Source organism: Danio aesculapii, chromosome 8 (assembly GCF_903798145.1).
Source record: "Danio aesculapii chromosome 8, fDanAes4.1, whole genome shotgun sequence".
Lineage (NCBI taxonomy): Eukaryota > Metazoa > Chordata > Actinopteri > Cypriniformes > Danionidae > Danio > Danio aesculapii.
In genome coordinates, this window is record NC_079442.1 from 2,749,441 (window position 1) to 2,772,462 (window position 23,022).

The 23,022-nt window shown below is 34.9% G+C and overlaps 1 protein-coding gene across 1 annotated transcript in view; it reads left to right on the forward strand.

Moving 5' to 3' along the window:
* cabin1 (calcineurin binding protein 1) overlaps positions 1-23,022 on the forward strand; it is a 196,549-nt gene that overhangs the window by 168,837 nt on the left and 4,690 nt on the right. The window contains 2 exon segments of the mRNA XM_056464608.1: positions 19,957-20,112; positions 22,520-22,704. Of these exon segments, the coding sequence (XP_056320583.1) occupies positions 19,957-20,112; positions 22,520-22,704 (341 nt within the window).

The window sequence follows — 23,022 nt, forward strand, 5'->3', positions numbered from 1 at the left end:
GGCTCGTACCTGAGCTCTTCAAGTAGATCATCAAAAGAGCAGATTGCATGGCTAATGCAGGGAAAGGTGTGAGATTTCTCGTCGGGCCATGGCGGGGGGCTCTTTATAGACCCTCAGCCGTCTGATCCTGCTCTGTGTATTGGCAGCTGTTAAGCCGTTGAGTGAGGATTCGTGCAAATGGTGGCAGCGGCAGCGATGGCGGCTCACACCTCCTGCTGCAGCGTCTGCACACATACAGCACGAATATACCTGACCAGCTCTTCCTGTCTGTTTCATGTCCTGCTGATACAGACGTCTTACAGTTATGGACTCTTCACATTTCCGGGGGGGTTCTCAGTAGCAGAAATTGGGTTAACTTCAGCACAGTGAACAGGAGAGTACACAAATCATTTTATTTACAATCCTATTTGCTGAATTAATAGAAGAAAAGCTGATGATGGTGTTATCAAGACTTTCAGAAGAGGAAAACAATAGTGTGAGACTGATAACGGCAGCCGGAAGAGAGCATAATGTCAGATTTACTGTCCTGCAGCCATACACTTTGCATTAGAAGCATCTCGCATAAGCGCTAATTCGTTTTATTCGTAATCTGATGCAAAGATGATATACTACATACATTAATACAGTGTTTCCCAACCCTGTTCCTGAAGGCACACCAACAGTACATATTTTGGATGTCTCCATTATCTGACCCATTCACTTCAGGTTTTGGAGTCTCTTCTGATGTTATGATGGTGTGTTTGATTAGAGAGAGGTTGAACATTTGGACTGTTGGTGTGCCTTTAGGAACAGGGTTGGGAAACACTGCATTAATACATATAAATATGCATGTTTATAAAAAAAAACAAATATTTAAAAGTTCCAAGCATTTAAGATGCTGATGACCGTTAAATGTGTCATTATAGTCTTGTAAAAAGGGTCCATCAGCCTTATTTATGATGTACGAGAATCTTTTTTGGCTCCAGACTTCCGCTTTCCTTCACGTCCATTGATTTTTAGACGTTAAAAACGACTCGTTATGCTGCTTGATGTTGCAAACTGATGTTTCCTTATTGTATTATTCTACTTTTATGTATAGTCATGAACACACTTGTTTATAGAGCAACTGAGCAAGAAGTTTGACCTTTTATTATTCCTGGTCATTTGTCCCAACTGAACCAGAAGTTCTAAAACAATCACAAAAACAATTCAGACTTCTTATAGTTCGAGATATTGACCTTATTCTTAATGTATGAGTGAAAACTTTTGACTCAAAACTTCTGCTCTCATTCACATCCTTCCTGGTGCTCCGGTTTCCCCACAGTCCAAACACATGCACTAAAGGGGAACTGATGAACTGATGGCCTATATGATTATGTGAGTGGGAATGAGAGTGTATGGATGTTTTCCAGTACTGGATTGCAGCTGAAAGGGCATCAACTGCATGTAGAGGAATGTGGTGGTCTGGTCTGCTCTGCTCTTGGCCGTGACATTGACACTTCCTCTTTCTCGTCCTCTTCGGTCCATCCTGAAGGCCAAACAGGTCTGATAGGAGCAGCAGGAGTGATTCTGATCTCAGCGGGACACTCTTGATCCCATGCGGCTGTCCTGCATCTCTGTTTACCCAGCACACTTGAGCTGAGCACACGCTTCCTCCAACACAACGGCCATGTGTTTTCACTCACACATTAATGATGCTTTAACCTCATCAAAGCGCTTTATGAGGCCTTTCACAGATTCTCAGGGTTAGAGAGAAGTCAGCGAGGAGGTGAAGTCTGACCGTTTGCATCTCAACTTTGAACACGCTGGGAAAAAATGATTCATTGGGTTTAACATACTTAACCACGCCCCTCCAACTGTCAGTTTTGACAATAACAAACAGAAATGGTGAGGAGGCGGAGTCTGTTTGGTTGTAATAACTCTTCTAAAACCCATTGCTCAATCTTTTTGAATGAAATGCCGACTTTACTACATCCAATCAGCTTGCAGTAAAAAAACAAGCCACGCCCACTGTTTTCTCATTTAATATTCCGTTTCTTTAGAAACTGCGTTACAACACGAATAAAAACAGTCGCAGCTTCTATTTTATGTGGATTTTAAATTCTCAGATTACATCTGTCTGAGGTATTGGGCGTGGCTAACATATTTAACCACGCCCCTCCAACTGTCAGTTTTGACAATAACAAACAGAAATGGTGAGGAGCAGGAGGAGTCTGTTTGGTTGTAATAACTCTTCCCAAACCGTTTTACTAATCTTTACGAATGAAATGCCTACTTAAGTACATCCAATCAGCTTGCAGTAGAAAACAACAAGCCACGCCCACTGTTTTATTTATTAATTTCCATTTCTCTGGGAACTGCGTCACAATACGAACAAAAAACGGTCACAGCTTTCGGTTTATGCGGATTTTAAATTCACAGATTGCATCTGTCTGAGGTATTGGGCGGGGCTAACATACTTAACCACGCCCCTTCAACAGTCAGATTTGACAAAACAGAAACGGTGGTGGTCTGCAGGGGTCTGTTCTTCGTACGTGGATTACTCAGTTAGCTCGATTTGATCCAGGATCATTTCGTTCTTCAAAACACATCCGAGAATTGTTGTCATAGCAACCGTTCTGGTAGCTTAAACCTGCTCGGGAGCAGGTTCATTTCATGTAAACAGGATTAGATCGAGTCAGTTCAAGCAAAGATAATACTGAAAGCACGTACCGAACTCTGATATTTCTTACAGTAGTAGTTATATGCATTTGGAAAAATAGTAAATACATATTTATTTATATATTATACTACTTTACTACATCCAATCGACTCGCAGCAAAACAAGCCACGCCCGGTTTATCAATTAATATTGCATTTCTGTAGGAACTGCATCACAATACAAACAAAAAAACTGTTGCAGCTTCTGGTTTATGCGGATTTTAAATTCTCAGATTACATCTGTCTAAGGTATTGGGCGGAGCTAACATACTTAACCACGCCCCTTTAACTGTCAGTTTTGACATCAAACAGAAATGCTGAGCAGGAGGAATCTGTTTGGCTATAATAACTCTCCCCAAACCCTTTTCCCCATCTTTCTGAATGAAATGCCTACTTAACTACATCCAATCAGCTCGCAGTAGAAAAAAAACAAGCCACGCCCACTGTTTTCTCATTTAATATTTGTTTTTACGAACTGCATTACCATACAAAAAAAGGGTCGCAGCTTCTGGTTCATGTGGACTTTAAAGGTTTAAAACCATATGAGAAATAATAAATGAGGATATGTTCATTTTTGGGTGAACGATCCCTTTAAATGCAGAAATGAGTCCTGGTATAATGTCTGAGAGATCCCAGTATCTTTATCTTCAGCAAATGTGATGATAATGAGCGTGTGTAATGTGTCTGATTTGAGGCACAGAAGCTTTAGCAGGTGTTAATAAGCCGAGTCTCACATGCTTGAGCTTATAATGAAGACTGGTGTTCAATTCAACGACTGACTTGTTTCAAATGACAGCGAAGCAGAGGACATTAGCTTTTCACACGCTAGCTGATGCCCAGCTCATTCCTGACAAACACATCTCGTCACAAACCTTCATGTGCAACTCCTTCAGAATTTGTTTTTCTGTTTTTAACATTAAAAAGTTTTAAAGCGACTTTTATAAAGGTTTTTAATAGTTTAAAGTGCTATATTATCTGGGTTGGTGTTGTATATTACACTACAAAAACCTTGTAATAAACTGCAGCACATTTTCTGTTATTTTACACACTTATTTCTCTAGATATTCTTTCAAATGACTGAAATATCAATAAGAGAGTTGAATTTTCAACATCAAAAGTCGACAGAGCCGCGATCAACATCCCACAATGCAATTCACAATCGTAATGTCAATGTCAATTTGATTTATAGCACTATTTAATACAACTAGAGGTTGACCAATGTGCTGCACAGTACAAATCAAAACAGATAAAAAATGTATGTATAAAATTATCAAATTATTGATAAAATATAGACTTAAAAGTAAACTATGAGATCGACGGCAAGCCACAAACACCGGCGCCATCGCTCCACGTCTCCACGTCCCACATTCAAATGAACAGAAACACACAAAATACAGAAACTGTTAATTAATAGATCTTTTTTACAGTTGAGCATTAAAGTAAATCCCCAAGCCATCCCAAATGACAAATTACTATAAAATACTATAGTAATTTTTGAAATACCATAGTTTTATATTGCAGTATTCTTAAGGAATGCTCCAGCATACTGTAAAGTAGTACATATTGTGAACTGATCAACTGTAATAAATGTATAATTTAGTTTTTACTACAGTAAACTGTGGTGCATTGTACAATGTACCTTTGAAAACTACAGTAATGGCTGATTTTTTTTATTACTAAAGGTACTGTTACCATAGCAACTATAGAATCACCCCAACAGATCAGTTACTATAGTTGTGTTACCATAGCCACTGTAGATTCAGCACAGCACAACAAATCAATTACTATAGTTGTTGTGTTACCATAGCAACTATAGAATCCCCACAACAGATTAATATTATAGTTGTCGTGTTACCATTAAAACTATATAATCACCAAATCAGATCAATTACTATAGTTGTTGTGTTGCCATAGCAACTGTAGAATCATCACAACTGATCAATTACTATAGTTGTGTGTTACCATAGCAACTGTCGAATCCCCACAACAGATCAATTACCATATTGGTTGTGTTACCATAGCAACTGTAAAATCGCCACAACAGATCAATTACTATAGTTGTTGTTACTATAGCAACTATAGAATAACAACAGATTAAACACAGTAGTTTTTGTTACCATAGCAACTGTAGAATCACCACAACAGATCAGTTACTATAGTTGTTGTGTTACCATAGCAACTATAGAATCCCCACAACAGATTAATTATTATAGTTGTCGAATTACCATAGAAACTATAGAATCACCACATCAGATCAATTACTATAGTTGTTGTGTTGCCATAGCAACTGTAGAATCACCACAACTGATCAATTACAATAGTTGTGTTTTACCATAGCAACTGTCAAATCCCAACAACAGATCATTTACCATAGTAGTTGTGTTACCATAGCAACTGTAGAATCACCACAGCAGATCAATTACTATAGTTGTTGTGTTACCATAGCAACTGTAGAATCACCACAACAGATCAATTACATTTGTTGTGCTACCATAGCAACTATAGAATCCCCACAACATTAAATACAATAGTTTTTGTTACCATAGCAACTGTAGAATTGCCACAACAGATCAATTACTACAGTTGTTTGTTACCATAGCAGCTGTAGCATCACGACAACAGATAATTTACACTAGTTGTTGTGTTACCATAGCAACTGTAGAACCACCACAACGTATTAATTACTATAGTTGTTCTGTTGCCATAGCAACTGTGGAATCCCCACAGCAGATTAAGTCAAGTACTTTAGTATGACTATAGTAAGTAAATAATTGGTCAAGTAAATATTATTATTATTAAAGTAATAACTAAATAAAATGTTAAAATGCTTATTGAACAAACAGCAGAGATATTTATGTGTATAATATCTGATATATTCTTATATATAATTAGTCCTTCTGTGAAATTTGAATTGTTTTTCAAATATTTGTATCATGTATCATGTACATTATCAGAAATGAGCTCACTGCATCTGCCTTCAGGTGAAGGAGGTGAAAGCTTGATGATGGTCAGATGGATCAGTGTGTGCTTGACTAACATCATCTTCTGCTGCAGCTTTATCTCTCCTCATGGTAATCTCAGAGCTAACAGAAGGTGATGCTCTTCTAGACTAATGCAGATCCTCTTTATGTTCTCCGTCAATACATTCACAGCTACAGAGGGCTTTTAGCTTGTAAAAGGCAGCTCTGCTTTAACTGCTGTGTTTTTACTGCAGCCACTTCAACACCACCATTAAAACACACTCTAGCTTCATTTGACATTCATCAATAGGAAGAGATGCACTCCTGAGGATAACCAAACTGTAGAATTAAAAGTGGCGGCGGTAATATTCAGTAATAGCTCATTTATAATGGAGGAAACTGTAGTCTGAAAATACTGAGCTGTTGGGTCAAACGTGGACAAAATCAACTGTTGAGTTAAATATTGTGATTTAAACTTAATTAGAAAAATTATGGGTTGAATGTTGGGTTTGTCTATATTTGACCCAATGCTGGGTTATTTTGGACGTGTGAGTATTAAGATTATTTTGTAAACCCCTGCACTTTCAGGAAACCAAATGCACATTTATATTCACACACTAAAAAATGCTGGACTGTATTAACCCAATGCTGGGTCAAATTTGGACAAATGCAACATTGGGTTCACTTTTTAAATTGAATTAAGAAACATTTTTGTTTGTCCACATTTGACCCAACATTGTATTAAAACAACTTTAAAAATGCTTAGTTAATGTACATTTTAACCCAGTGGGTAGTGTTGAAACAGCCCAGCGTTTTTAAAGAAGATTGTTGTCATTCAACCTTAGGTCAAAAATGGACAAACCTGAGATTGGGTTTAAATTTTTAACTAAATTTAAATGGCATTTTGAACCCAATGGTTGGGTTTGTCCATATTTGACCCAACAATGTGTTAAAGCAACTCTAAAAAAGCTTGACTAATGTACATTTTAACCCAGTGGATAGGATTTCACCCAAAGTAAGGTTGAAACAACCCAGCATTTTTAGCAAGCAGGTAAACTCGAAAAATGCTGGCTTGTTGTAGCACAACATTGGGTCAAACTTTGGTTTTATTTTCAAATAAATATAAATCACATTTTCAACCCAATGGTTGGGTTTGTCCATATTTGACCCAACGTAGTTTTTAAAGAACTCGCTTAATTAAAGAAATTTAATTTTAATTTTTTTAATTTTAAAGAAAATGCTTAATTAATGTAAATAATTTTAACCCAATGGATGGGATTTTATCCAAAGTAAGGTTGAAACAACCCAGCATTTATAGCAAGCAGGTAGACTCCAAAAATGCTGGGTTGTTGTCATTCAACATTAGGTAAAATATGGACAATCTCAACTTTGGCTTTATATTTGTTTATTAAATTTAAATGGCATTTTGAACCCAATGGTTGGGTTTGTTCATATTCGACCCAGCAATGTATTAAAGCAACTCTACAAATGCTTGACTAATGTACATTTTAATCCAGTGGATGGGATTAGACACAAAATTAGGTTGAAACAACCCAGCATTTTTAGCAAGAAGGTAAACACTAAAAACACTGGTTTGTTGTAACACAACATTGGGTCAAATATGGACAAACCCAACTTTGGGCTTATATTTTTTATTAAATTTAACTGACATTTTTCAGCCCAATAGCTGGATTTGTTCATATTTGACTCAACATTATGTTAAAACAACTCTAAAAATGCTTGGCTAATGTACTTTAACCCAGTGGATAGGATTTCACCCAAAGTAAGGTTGAAACAACCCAGCATTTATAGCAAGAAGGTAAACTCGAAAAATGCTGGGTTGTTTTGACCAGACATTGAGTCAAATGTGGACAAACCCAACTTTGGGTTTATATTTGTTCATTAAATTTAAATGTAATTTTAAACCCAATGGTTGGGTTTGTCCATATTTGACCCAACAATGTGTTAAAGCAACTCTAAAAATGCTTGACTAATGTACATTTTGAACCCAGTGGATGGGATTTACAAAAAAAAAAAATAGGTTGAAACAACCCAGCATTTTTAGCAGGTAAACTCGAAAAATTATGGCTTGTTGTAGCACAACATTGGGTCAAAGTTTGGTTTTATATTTTCAAATAAATGTAAATCACATTTTTCAACCCAATGGTTGGGTTTGTCTATATTTGACCCAACGTAGTTTTAAAAGAACTCTAAAAAATGCTTAATTAATGTAAATAATTTTAACCCAATGGATGGGATTTTATCCAAAGTAAGGTTGAAACAACCCAGCATTTATAGCAAGCAGGTAGACTCCAAAAATGCTGGGTTGTTGTCATTCAACATTAGGTAAAATATGGACAATCTCAACTTTGGCTTTATATTTGTTTATTAAATTTAAATGGCATTTTGAACCCAATGGTTGGGTTTGTTCATATTCGACCCAGCAATGTATTAAAGCAACTCTACAAATGCTTGACTAATGTACATTTTAATCCAGTGGATGGGATTAGACACAAAATTAGGTTGAAACAACCCAGCATTTTTAGCAAGAAGGTAAACACTAAAACACTGGTTTGTTGTAACACAACATTGGGTCAAATAGGACAAACCCAACTTTGGGCTTATATTTTTTATTAAATTTAACTGACATTTTTCAGCCCAATAGCTGGATTTGTTCATATTTGACTCAACATTATGTTAAAACAACTCTAAAAATGCTTGGCTAATGTACTTTAACCCAGTGGATAGGATTTCACCCAAAGTAAGGTTGAAACAACCAGCATTTATAGCAAGAAGGTAAACTCGAAAAATGCTGGGTTGTTTTGACCAGACATTGAGTCAAATGTGGACAAACCCAACTTTGGGTTTATATTTGTTCATTAAATTTAAATGTAATTTTAAACCCAATGGTTGGGTTTGTCCATATTTGACCCAACAATGTGTTAAAACAACTCTAAAAATGCTGACTAATGTACATTTTGAACCCAGTGGATGGGATTTTACAAAAAAAAAAAAATAGGTTGAAACAACCCAGCATTTTTAGCAGGTAAACTCGAAAAATTATGGCTTGTTGTAGCACAACATTGGGTCAAAGTTTGGTTTTATATTTTCAAATAAATGTAAATCACATTTTTCAACCCAATGGTTGGGTTTGTCTATATTTGACCCAACGTAGTTTTAAAAGAACTCTAAAAAATGCTTAATTAATGTAAATAATTTTAACCCAATGGATGGGATTTTATCCAAAGTAAGGTTGAAACAACCCAGCATTTATAGCAAGCAGGTAGACTCTAAAAATGCTGGGTTGTTGCCATTCAATATTAGGTAAAATATGGACAAACTCAACTTTGGCTTATATTTGTTCATTAAATTTAAATGGCATTTTGAACCCAATGGTTGGGTTTGTTCATATTTGACCCAGCAATGTATTAAAGCAACTCTAAAAATGCTTGACTAATGTACATTTTAACCCAGTGGATGGGATTTTACACAAATTAGGTTGAAACAACCCAGCATTTTAGCAAAAAGGTAAACACTAAAACACTGGTTTGTTGTAACACAACATTGGGTCAAATATGGACAAACCCAACTTTGGGCTTATATTTTTTATTACATTTAACTGACATTTTTCAGCCCAATAGCTGGGTTGTTCATATTTGACTCAACATCATGTTAAAACAACTCTAAAAATGCTTGACTAATGTACATTTTTAACCCAGTGCAGGGGTTTTTACCAAAAGTATGGTTAAAACAACCCAGCATTTATAGCAAAAGGGCACAGTCTTGTCCAATATGGACAAACCCAACTTAAATTTCATAATTACATTTAAATGAAAACGATTTTTAGCCAACGGTTGAGTTAGTTATATTTGACCAAACATTAGATTAAAATAACCCAGCATTATGTTCGAGTACACTCTATAAACGGCGGAGTTGAAAACAACCCAATTGGGGTTGATTTGGTAACCCAACGCTGGTTAAAAAAGGGACAAACCCAACGCTGGGTTAAATTAACCCACAAGTTGGGTTACACGCTTAATTATATATTTATCTTATTTTATATAAATGCTGAGAGGATGACATGATCTGTTTTCCTTCATATGAAGTGAATGAGTGCAGCTGTAAGTCTGTAAATGCTGACTGGTTGAGATGTAATATGAGCGAGTGCAGTGATGGCCGTCTCGTCCTCTGCTTCTGTATGCAGATCAACACTGCAGCATTATGTGCTCAGCTAAATGCTCATTTTAGCTCTTTTCTATACAGCAGTATTTGTTTTCAAATGCTCCGGTGCTTTGAGAGCTCTTGCAAATGTAGGAAATGGTTGTGATTAGCGGTCTGTTAGCGTTTAACATAAGAAAGAGCTGTGCTAACAGTGCTCTATATCAGGGTGGAGAAACAGCCCAAACTGTGGATTGTGTTTTCTCATGGCTAAAACATCAGCAGCTCATCTGCTCTGTCTCCTCCAGTTCCTGCTTCACAAACACTCACACTATATATGAACACTTTTCAGTGTCATACTTAAACACATATCAACTTTGGCTTGGGTTGAATTGAAATCCACTAACACTGTTTTTACTGTAGTACGTTCACAGGATCAATATCACAAACTACCATATGACATATGAGTCAGCCATGTTTGCCATCTATAGTTATCCTAACTTCAGTTTGATCTCCATAAGATACTGATTCCTCCCTATTTTCCCCTTTTCAGACACAGTTGGGTCGATTTTTAGGCAAAACACTACCCATGGCTTAGCTTCAGGAGAGATCATAAATCTATGTTTGGTGGAATAATCCTGCACTCGAAAAAATCCTGGGTCATTGAAACTCAATGTTGGGTCACAAACCCAACCATTGGGTTAAAAAAAGTGTCATTAAATTTAAATGTCCAATGAATCCAACATTGGTTTTGTCCGTGTTTGACCCATGTTTGACCCAACATTGAGATTTTTGTAACTAACTTTGTCCGGATCTTTATTAAAGTAAACAGATATTATCAGTTTACTCAAACCTACACTCTTAAAAATTATGGGTTATTGTAACATTTCATTGGGTCAAATATGGAGAAATCCAATATATGGAGAACACAATCATTGTGTTTAAAAGGGTCATTTATATTTAAATGTAAAAACAATGTATCTAAATATTTGACCCAACGTTGGGTTAAAACAACCCAGTATGTTTTAGAGTGTACCTTCTCATGTTATTTTAACTTAAATTGGGGTAACATCCAGTTCATTTTTGTTATCCATATTTTACTAAAATTTAAGTTGAAACAACTGATTTCTACACTGTAAAACTGCTGGGTTGTCATAACCCAATGTTGTGTCAAACATGGACAAACCCTACCATTGGGTTTAAAAAGTGTCATTTAAATTTAATCATAAAAAAGAACATTGATTTTGTTTATATTTGACCCACATTGAGTTCCAACAGCCCAGCCTTTTAGAGTGTGATTTTTCAGTCAATAAAAAACATTTGTTATTTTGACCAACTTTAAATGATAAACCCAACTGTTGGGTTAAACGTTGTAATTTTAATTTAACTTAAAAATTGAACCCATCATTGTGGTTAAATTTTAACCTAACATTGGGTCAAATATGGAAAAAACCAACCATTGGGTTAAAAAATTTAATTTGTATTAAAAAAAAAACGATCAACAACATTTTTGTTCATATTTGACCCTTTTGTCCATATTTGAACGTTTGGTTACAGCAACCCAGAGTTTACCTTCTTGGGTTATTTCAACCTAAATATGCGTAAAATCCAAAACAAAAAACAACTTAGCACAGTACTTTAAGAACCCAACTATTGACCCAATACTGGGTTACAACAATCCAGTATTTGTTTCAAGTGTATCTTTGTGGGTTATTTCAACCTAAATCTGGGTAAAATCCAATCCATTTGGTTAAATATTGTCTACATTTTACTCAAATTTGGGTCAATACAACCTAGCATAGTACTTTTAAGAACCCAGCTGTTGGGTTTTTACATATTTGACCCAATCCTGTGTTACAACAATCAAGTATTTTTTAAAGTGTATCTTCTTGAGTTATTTCAACCTAAATCGGGGTAAAATCCAATCCATTTGGTTAAATATTTGTCTACATTTTACTCAAATTTGGGTCAATACAACCTAGCATAGTACTTTTAAAAACCTAACTGTTGGGTTTGTCCATATTTGATCCAATCCTGGGTTAAAACAATCCAGTATTTATTTTAAGTGTATCTTCTTGGGTTATTTTAACCTAAATTTGGGTAAAATCCAATCCATTTGGTTAAATATTAGTCCATGTTTTACTCAAATTTACGTTAAACAACCTAGCACAGTCCTTTTTTAAGAACCCAACTGTTGGGTTTGTCCATATTTGACCCAATCCTGTGTTACAACAATCCAGTATTTATTTAAAGTGTATCTTCTTGAGTTATTTCAACCTAAATTTGGGTAAAATCCAATTCGTTTGTTTAACTATTTGTCCATATTTTACTCAAATCTGGGTCATTACAATCTAGCATAGTACTTTGAAGTACCCAACTATTGGGTTTGTCCATATTTGATCCAATCCTGGGTTACAACAATCCAGTATTTATTTTAAGTGTATCTTCTTGGGTTATTTCAACCTAAATTTGGGTAAAATCCAATCCATTTGGTTAAATATTAGTCCATATTTTACTCAAATTTAGGTCAAACAACTTAGCACAGTCCTTTTTTAAGAACCCAACTATTGGGTTTGTCCATATTTGACCCAATCCTGGGTTACAGCAATCCAGTACTTATTTAAATTGTAACCTCTTGGGTTATTTCAACCAAAATGTGTGCTTAAATGAATGAAGCATGAATGAATTCCCTCACATAAAGCCTGCAGATCAGATTGATGCTCCTGCATTTGTCAGTCAAGCACTCATTCCAGCTTATAGTCGCAGATGAATAACAATGCCTGAAAGACATTCATACAAATAAACTTTCACAACCCCCCCACCCCAAAAGTCCTGTAAACTGTAGATGAGCGGTGCTAACAGGCAGTGAAGCATCTCTCTATCTCTCTCTGTCCATCTCTGCATGAATAGAGAGCCTGCTGCCTTCACAGAGCTGTTCTTCCTAATGAGATTAACCATCAGAGAACGCTCATGTCTAGACACCCTGAATACACAACCCCCTTCACACACACACACACTCAGGCTCAGGTAAAGCCCACCTGTAGATCAGCTGTAGGGTTTGCTTTCTGCTGTAAATCTATCATGTTTTTATGTGATGACTGTATTTGAGGAAATCACTGATTCTTCCACTCTCAGAAATAAACGTATGAGTAAGTACACAGTCTAAAGAGTCTACCGGTGTCTTACAAGTACACATTAATTCCTAAAGTGTATATATTAGTACAGTACAAAAAAAGATATTACCCCAATGACAGCTCTCGTACAGTTGAAGTCACAATATCCGCCCTCCTTCTTTTTCAAATATTTCCCCAAAAAAAACGTGTTGTAAGAATATTCCACTGAAAGTTTCACTGTAAAATAAAAATAAAACAAATCAATTAAGTTAACTTTATTATTTTTAAACAATTAAGTTGTTCTCAAAAAAGCCGCAATAATTGTGTTGTTTCGGCTTATTTTACATAAGCAGTTTGAACAAGCCCTAACAGACATTTTGAGTGTGTAAACAAACAGAAAACACCACTGAATCACAAACGGTTAATGAACTAAACTGCAAATAATGGATGGTAATTGTAAAAGTGTTGCGTTGCTCTTCAAAGAAGCATTAAGGAGCTTTAATTTAAAGGCCGTGTGTCAATATTTGCCCCAAAGCCTCGGCTAAACAACTGTTGACCGAAAGAGCACCGTAATCCAAACCTAAAGTTCATCACGGTTTAGTTAGATGCTCTTTTCTCTATTCAAGTTTGATTTGATTGTAGTTTAAGACCCTCCCAGGTGAATGAACAAAAAATACTATGGTAAGGGTGTTATACTGTGTTATTAGAGTATTTACAAGACTGTGTTAATGAAAGCTCCAGCATACTGTATTAATAACTATAGTGAACTGATCAACTGTAGTAAATACTGTAGTGTACTTTACTTTTTACTATAATTTACACTATAATGAATAATTTGTTTATGTATTTGGTTATTGCATTACCATAGAAACTATAAATGTACTTCAACGTATTAATTTCAAGTACTTTACTATAGTATGTTTTTAATGTGGGGGAAAATTTACCATAATTTACCATAAATCTTAGTAATAACTTGTTTATAATTGGTTATCATATTACTATAGGAACTATATAAAATTACATCAACAGATTAATTCAAACGTTTTACTATGGTATGGTTCAAAAACACTACAGTATTTGCTGTAAATTACTATAGTATTTTAAAAGTGGTAAAAACACTCCATATTTACCCTAAATCATAATACGGTACTGAATATTTTGTTCGTATTTGGTTAATGTATTACCATATAGGAATTATAAATACATCAACGCATTACGTACTTTACTATAGTATGGCTCAAAAACAATAAGGTACTTACTATAAATTACGATATATTCCCTATTTACCCTAAGTCTTCGTAATAATTTGTTATAATTGGTTATTATATTACCACTGGAACTATAACAGATTAATTCCAGTGCTTTACTATAGTATAGTTAAAAACACTAAAGTAGTTACTAAAAATTACTATAATATTTTCTTAAAGCAGGAAAAAAGCAGGAACTCCCTATTTACTCTGTCTTGATACAAAACTGAATAATTTGTTTATATTTGGCCATTGCATTACTATGGGAACTATAAAACTACTTTAACAGATTAATTCAAATATTTTACTATAGTATGGTTCAAAAACACTGTAGTGTTTACTATAAATTACTATAGTATTTATTAATGTCGGAAAAATATTCCCTATTTACCCTAAATATTAATACACTACTAAATAATTTGTTTATATTTGGTTATTGCATTACCATAGCAACTATAAAAGTACTTCAACAGATTAATTCAAGTACTTTACTATAGTATTTACTATAAATTACTATAATATTTATTATACAGGAAACAAATATTCCCTATTTACCCTAAATCGTCGTACAGTACTAAATAATTTGTTTATATTTGATTATTGCATTACCATAGCAACTATAAAAGTACTTCAACAGATTAATTTAAGTACTTTACTATAGTATGGGTCAAAACACTATAGTATTTACTATAAATGACTATAGAAAATGTTAACGTTGGAAAAATATTCCCAATTTACTCTAAATCTTAGTACTGTACTGAAAATCTGTTTATATTGGCTATTGTTCTACCGTATAGGAACTATAAAACTACTTCAACAGATTAATTCAAGTACTTTACTATAGTATTTACTATAAATGAGTATAATATAGGGAAAAAGTTCCTATTTACTCTAAACCTTAGTACAAAGTAAATATTTGTTTATATTTGGTTATTGCATAACCATAGCAACTATAATAGTACTTTAACAGATTAATTCAAGTACTTTACTATAGTAGTTATAAAACTGTAGTATTAACTATAATGCATTTAATGTGGGAACAATATTTCCTATTTACCCTAAATCTTAGTACAGTACTGAGGAATTGGTTTATATTTGGTTAATGCATTACCATACTGGAACTATAAATTACTTCAACTGATTAATTCAAGTACTTTACTATAGTATGGTTCAAAAACACTGTAGTATTTACTATAATATTTTTTAAAGTGAGAAAAATATTCCCTATTTACCCTAAATCTTAGTACAGTACTGAATATTTGTTTATATTTGCTTATTTCATTCCCATAGGAACTATAAAACTACTTCAACATTAATTCAAGTACTTACTATAGTATTTTCTATAAATGACTATAGTATATATATAGGGAAAGAATATTCCCTATTTACTCATATTTAAATCTTAGTACAGTGCTAAATTATTAGTTTGTATTTGGTTATTGCATTACCATAGGAACTAAAAAAACGTCGTCAACAGATCTATTCAAGTACTTTACTATAGTAGTTAAAAAACACTATAGTATTTACTGTAATAAATTTTAATGTGGGAAAGAATATTTCCTATTTACCCTAAATCTTAGTTCAGTAGTGAGTAATTTGTTTATTTGCTTATTTCATTACCATAGGAACTAAAAAACTACTTCAACACATTAATTCAAGTACTTTACAATAGTATTTTCTATAAATGACTATAGTATTTATTATATAGGGAAAGAATTTCCCTATTTACTTAAATCTTAGTACAGTACTAAATAATTAGTTTGTATTTGGTTATTGCATTACCATAGGAACTAAAAGATGACGTCAACAGATTTATTCAAGTACTTTACTATAGTATAGTTAAAAAACACTATAGTATTTACTGGAATAAATTTAATGTGGGAAAGAATATTCCTATTTACCCTAAATCTTAGTACAGTAGTGAGTAATTTGTTTATATTTGCTTATTTCATTACCATAGGAACTATAACTACTTCAACACATTAATTCAAGTACTTTTCCATAGTTAAAAACACTGCATTTTTTTCATGTGTGCTGTGTTTAACCATTTTTAGTTGTGACAATTAAGGGGGAAAAGGGCTTGAGAAAAACTTCATACTCTAGTGACGACTTGAATTGAAATTATTTGCCACAGTCAGAGCCGGTTGTAAAAATCAGGAGCTGGTGTCTGTAGCACCAGTGAGAATTAGTGGATATGAGTGTGTGAATTGGCAAACGCGAGCGCAGAGTGTGTCGCATCGTGTTTGCACGGAGGGGCCATTAGACAAGCCCACCATCCACACATTAGCTGCTTTAATGAACTGATTTTCCCATATATTTAACTTTAATAAACAAGCACTCATAGACATCCCCTATATACTATATAAGTACAGGTTAGCTTTATATAATATTATAGCATATGTATAATATTTATGTTAAACTTTTATACTTCATTTATACTCATTATTTTTTTATACTTAATATTATTACCTTATTCTCCGCGTACGATAACAACATAATAATAAGACAATAATATAATAATAATAATAAACATAAATATCAGTAGTCACACTTTAAGTTGAGCGCATTGCCTTTGATTTAAATATATTAAATCAAAATACATAAGAATAATAAAAATAGGAATACAAATAATACATTAAGCCATAAACTTGTTTTCTGGTCAGTGTTGCGTTGAGAGTTTCCACGTGTGGCCAGAAGAGGGAGCACTTGTTCAGGAAATTACATTCTGTTTGAATGTACATTTTATAAAACCACGTTCTGTCTGGCATTGACATGCAGTGTATAACTTCAGACAAGTTTATTTTCATAATCTAAATGTTTCTCTGGCATGTCTCACATCATCTTCTTCTGAAAACACACACACAGACTGCACCTAAATGAGTGTGTTTTCATTCGCTCATCTCATTTAGACTGATGTGTTCAGCGCTTCATACTCATTTGCTAGGAAACAAGGATGAAGTGCACAAGTACGTGATTGTGTGTATGCATATGTGTTTGTGTGTGTCCTTGAGAAGCCAATGAAAGTACATGCAATACAACGTAATCCCGTTCATGTCTGTCAAAGCAGTTCTTGAAATTCAGCAACAGTCTCTTTTATTAACGCTTGTCAAAACTTCATTTTGCTCATTTGCATGTATATCAGAGGACATTAGCAGTAAACATTCATGCAGTCAGTGTTATTAGGGCCCATTAATAATATTATTCTCATACATCAACATCTAACCCTAAACATAAAGTACACATACGACTTCAAATCAGAAATTGAATTTGACTTGTATTTCATTACAGACAATATGAACACAAAATATTTGATGTTTTGTCTGGTCAACTTCACTTCATTTGTTAATATACATCATTTCCTGTCATTCAGACCTGCTACACACTCCAGAAAAAGTTGGGAGGGGAGCAGTTTAGGGCTAGTAATCAGGTAAACTGGTGAAATAATGATGTGGTTTGAAACAGGTGATGTCAACAGGTGATTTGTAATTATGATTTAGTACAAAAGCAGCATCCAAAGAAGGTCTAGTCCAGGGGTCACCAATCACAGTCCTGCAGGGCCGGTGTCCCTGCAGGGTTTAGCTCCAACTTGCATCAACACACCTGCTTGATTGTTTCAAGAATACCTGGTAAGACCTTGATTAGCTTGTTCAGGTGTGTTTGATTAGGGTTGGAGCTAAAATCTGCAGGACACCGGCCCTCCAGGAACAAGTTTGGTGACCCCTGGTCTAGTCCTTTAGGAGCAAAGATGGGCAGAGGATCGACAGTTTGCCAACAAAAACCTGAGAAAAGGATTGGAATGTTTAAAAACAATGTTCCTCAGAGAAAGAGAGGAAGACATTTAGATATTTCAACTTCAACAGTGCAGAACATCATTAAAAGATTCAAGGAATCTGGTGGGATTTCAGTGCGTAAAGGACAAGAGTTCAAGCCTAAGCTGAACAACTGTGATCTCTGATCTCTCAGACGGCGCTGCATGGGACACCCATGCATATTTCAACAAGACAATGTAAAACCACATTCTGCATACATTACAATCCTGCACGCAGAGGAAGAGTACTTGACTGGCCTGCCTGCAGCCCCGACCTGTCTCCAATAAAGAATGTGTGGCAATGAAGACCCTGTATTGCCCACCTTATGGCTTGTTTGCTTGAAGAATGAGACAAATGTCCACCTGAAACACTTCATCACTTGCTAAACATCTTTTAAGTGTCGTGAACAGCAATGGCACCATGACAAAGTGGTCAATGTTTTACTGTTCCAACTTTATTTGAAGTGTGTTGCAAGAACCAAAATTGGAACATGTGTTTATTTGGAATAAAAAAACAGCAACGACACTAAAAATAATGAGTAACACTTTAAATAATGTTTGTTCTATTGTCTGCAGTGAAAACAAGTCAAAGTAAATTAAGAAATCACTACTTTGTATTTGCGTTTTCCATATTGTCCTGACTTTTTCTGATTTGGAGTTGTAGTTAATTAACATTACTTAATAGTTACCCTGTAAGAAGGACTACTTCATAAAGAAACAAGTGAATAAAGGTTTGGTTCATGCTTAATTTCCTCTTATTATACATGATATACTTTTGTCCTTATAATAAGTACATGTATCATGAGGAAAGCCTAAAGCATACTTCTGATTTTGTATACACCTAATAGTGCACACATATTCGCAAGATGATGACGATGGCCGCCTCCGTGTCGTACTCTGCCCTCCAAAGACTACGTCGAATAGTTCGGACTGCTGAGCGAATCACTGGTACAACCCTTCCTACTCCCCAAGAACTGTACTTATCCAGAGCGAGCAGAAGGGCTGCCAAAATCACTCTGGACCCCTCACACCCAGCACACTGCCTCTTTGAACTTTTACCTTCTGGTCGACGCTACAGAGCACTGCGCACCAGAACAGCCCGACACAGAAACAATTTCTTCCCTCAGGCAATCCATCTCATGAACACTTGATGATAATAATTGCGGAACCAACATCACTACTGCTATACACTTTTATACACATATACACTTATTTACCAACACACTTTACATGCCAATTTGCACATAACAGCTGCACATATAACGTTGTATATAGTAATAAACACGTACATACACTTGTCAATCTGTATATTTGCATTCACCACTTCTATTTTTTTAAATATATTTATTATCTGTTTTTTGTCCTGTCTCTGTAATCCTGTTGCACTGTAGAAGCTCTGTCACCAAAACAAATTCCTCGTATGTGTGAACATACCTGGCAATAAGCTCTTTCTGATTCTGATACTGTATCATACACACAACCACAACAAACATTGTACACGTAACTCACACATGCGCTGTGAAATGTTTTTGCATTTCTTAGTTTGTCCACAAGCTGTCAGCACTGAGCTTTGAATGCTGAAAAAAGAAACAACACATCTACTGAAAAGGTGGCTCAGTGGTTAGCTGCTCACGCTCTGCTCATGCTCCGCCTCTTTGCCCTTGTTTGGTATCCCCCAGTCAGTGCAATGACTCAAAATGGCAAGGGTTGGCCACGCCTACTAGTAGCTTCTTTTGGCTTCTTCAGAAACCTATGGGTGACGTCACAGATACTACGTCTATATCTTTTACAGTCTGTGGATTTAACAGAACAAAAAGCTCAGCGTGATTTGGAACAAGTGAAGATTGAGTAGTTGATGACAGAATTTTAATTTTTGGGTGAACTATCCCTTAAATACAAAAGAAAAGCGCTTTGAAAGTAAGCTGTCCATTCAGATTGTGTGTGCACTGATGGCCCGTGTCTCTTCTGTGTGTGTGTGTGTGTACGTACAGAGGACAGAGAAGAGCCGGCGTCTGAGGGTCTGCTGTACCGTCAGCAGGAGTCTCACCTGTGTCAGCAGATGAAGATGGCCACCGTCTCTCAGATCCACAACACACACGAGTGGGCCGCACACGAGCCCCCATCCTGCTCCACACACTCCAGCACAGGTTCCTCCAGTTCATCTATTTATAAAGCGCATGATAATGCAATTATAGAATTTACATACAGAACTTGTTTAAAAACAGCCACACGACTGACTAAAGTGTTGTGCATAAGTCATATTCAGTACAAACATAGAAATAACACCAGCACATATAGAGTTGAAGAATTATTAGCCCCCCTGTATATTGTTTACCCTGAATTTCTGTTTAACGGAGAGAAGATTTGACTCATTTCTAAACATAATAGTTTTAATAACTCATTTCTAATAACTGATTTATTTTATCTTTGTCTTGATGACAGTAAATAATATTAGACTAGATATTTAATAGATTAATATAAAGAGTTATTATTGTTAGTTAAAGCCATTAAAATGCTTCCTTAATTGAAAATAAAGCTGAAATACAATGTGAATTGGAGGTGAGAACTCCCAAATATGAGTCTAATTGCAAAAGCACATAATAAAAACGTAGAAACTGGAAAATAAATCGCTAAATTAAGCCTAAATTAAAATATTAATAGGGCAATGCAGTGGCGCAGTAGGTAGTGCAGTCGCCTCACAGCAAGAAGGCCACTTGTTCGAGCCTCGGCTGGGTCAGTTGGCGTTTCTGTGTGGAGTTTGCATGTTCTCCCTGCATTCGCGTGGGTTTCCTCTCCGGGTGCTCCGGTTTCCCCCACAGTCCAAAGACATGCGGTACAGGTGAATTGGGAAGGCTAAATTGTCCGTAGTGTATACATCTGAATAAGTGTGTATGGATGTTTCCCAGTGATGGGTTGTAGTTGGAAGGGTATCCGTTGCGTTAAAACGTGCTGGATAAGTTGGTGGTTCATTCCACCGTGGCGACCCCAGATTAATAAAGGGACTAAGCCGAAAAGAAAATGAATGAATGAATAAAATACTAATATTCCATCATGTTTACAGTCAGTTTTATATTAATGATTTCATTCCTATTGCAGTAATAATAATCTCACACTTTTACAAAAACATATTTTAGGAATCTTTGAACATTGAAAGAAATACAGATATAAAAAAGATATATTTATTTAAGTTATTATTGTTAGTTAAAGCCATTAAAATGCTTCCTTAATTAAGCATTATTAATGCTAATTAGCATTACATGTATTAATTTGTATTCAGCTTAAAGCCATATTTAAAGGCTTTATAAGGGTAAAGTTAGGGTAATTAGGCAGGTCATTGTGTAATAGTGGTTTATTCTGCAGACAGTCCAAAACTAATATTGCTTAAGGGGGCTAATAATACTGACCTTAAAATGGCTTTAAATTAATTAAAAACTGCTTTTATTCTAGCCGAAATAAAACAAATAAGACTTTCTCCAGAAGAAAAAATATTATCGGAAATACTGTGAAAATTCCTGGATTTGTTAAACATCATTAAGGAAATATTTAAAAAATGCAAAAAAAACTTACAGGAGGTTGAATAACTACAATTAGAAACAAAGCAATCGACAAAACTAGAATAAAAAAAAAATGGACTTGCTCAGGCTGGTGTAAATTGGGCTCAAGCGTTTTGAACTTGTCTACTTTCTGCCATGTTTACTTCAGTGTAACTCTTTACAAAGTACCTACAGTAGTTAGTGTAGTTAAATGACTTATCTGCTGAAAAGTAAATGAAGGGATGGCTTTTCTATTTTAAGGTCATTTAATTACAGTTACTTATACTTGCCTTGATTACTGTAAACAGTTCTGTATAAATCAAGTATAAATCAGTTCTTATTTCGATTTTTTATTGTCTTGTTTCTAGTCCAAATATCTAAAACGTCTCAAATCAAGAAGTACTTTCTATACAGGCAAAAATAAAAAAATAAAAAACGAGTCAAAATGAAGTGAGGTTTTCTTTAAAAACCAGCAAAATGAAAACAAGATTATTTTATTTACCCCATTGGCAGGTTTTTTTGTTTGTTTTAAGGAAGAACTCACTTCATCTTGACTTACTATTTCTGAAAATAAGACAATATTTCTTCTTGACTTGCTTCTTGATAGAATTTTGAGATATTTGTACTAGAAACAAGATTAAAACTCAGTTTAGTCTTGAAAGCATTTTTGCTGTGCATATTTTGAAGAATAATTCAATTTTTTTAAAGGTTTCATTTGTCAAACGATTGCACATGCTTAATGCTAATGCTTACTAATAACATTTTTGAATTCTGTATTTTTTATTGTATTTGTTTATATTATGCTTTCCACATTTGAATATTCATAATATTTTGTTGCAAAATAGTAATATTTCAGTCTACTTCTGATTACTGTTATAAATGATTTCACAGCATCTACATATGACTTATTTCAAATTCCTGTATTTTTACAATAATATGAAGTTATCAAATAGAATAATAATAATAATAATAATAATAATAATAATAATAATAATGCTGTTTTCTTGCATGATTTCTGCAGAAAGTGAGCAGTCGAAGCAGAACGATCCGAGTCGCATCCGCTCCAGAATCCCACCCAACATGCCAAAACTGATGATTCCCTCCACAGTCACCAAATTCCCCCCGGAGATCACCGTCACGCCCCCCACGCCCACCCTGCTCTCCCCCAAAGGTAGCATCTCTGAGGAGACCAAGCAGAAGCTCAAGGTTTGTGTGTGTGTGTGAATATTTCATTTATCCCAGTGTCCTCCAGGAAAACAGATCAGCTGTTAACTCAGTGAGATCAAATATATTGCGTTTTGGACGCTTTAGAAATATGGCATTTAAATGTTCAATTATTTTTACACAGTATATACACTCACCGGCCACTTTATTAGGTACACCTTACTAGTTCCGGGTTGGACCCCCTTTTGTCTTCAGACCTGCCTTAATCCTTAGGCAGCTAATGATTCAGCTGTATATGATGCTTTTTTGGTACCTTTGGTCATTGTTGACTTTATATGGGAGAAGTACAGCATGAACATC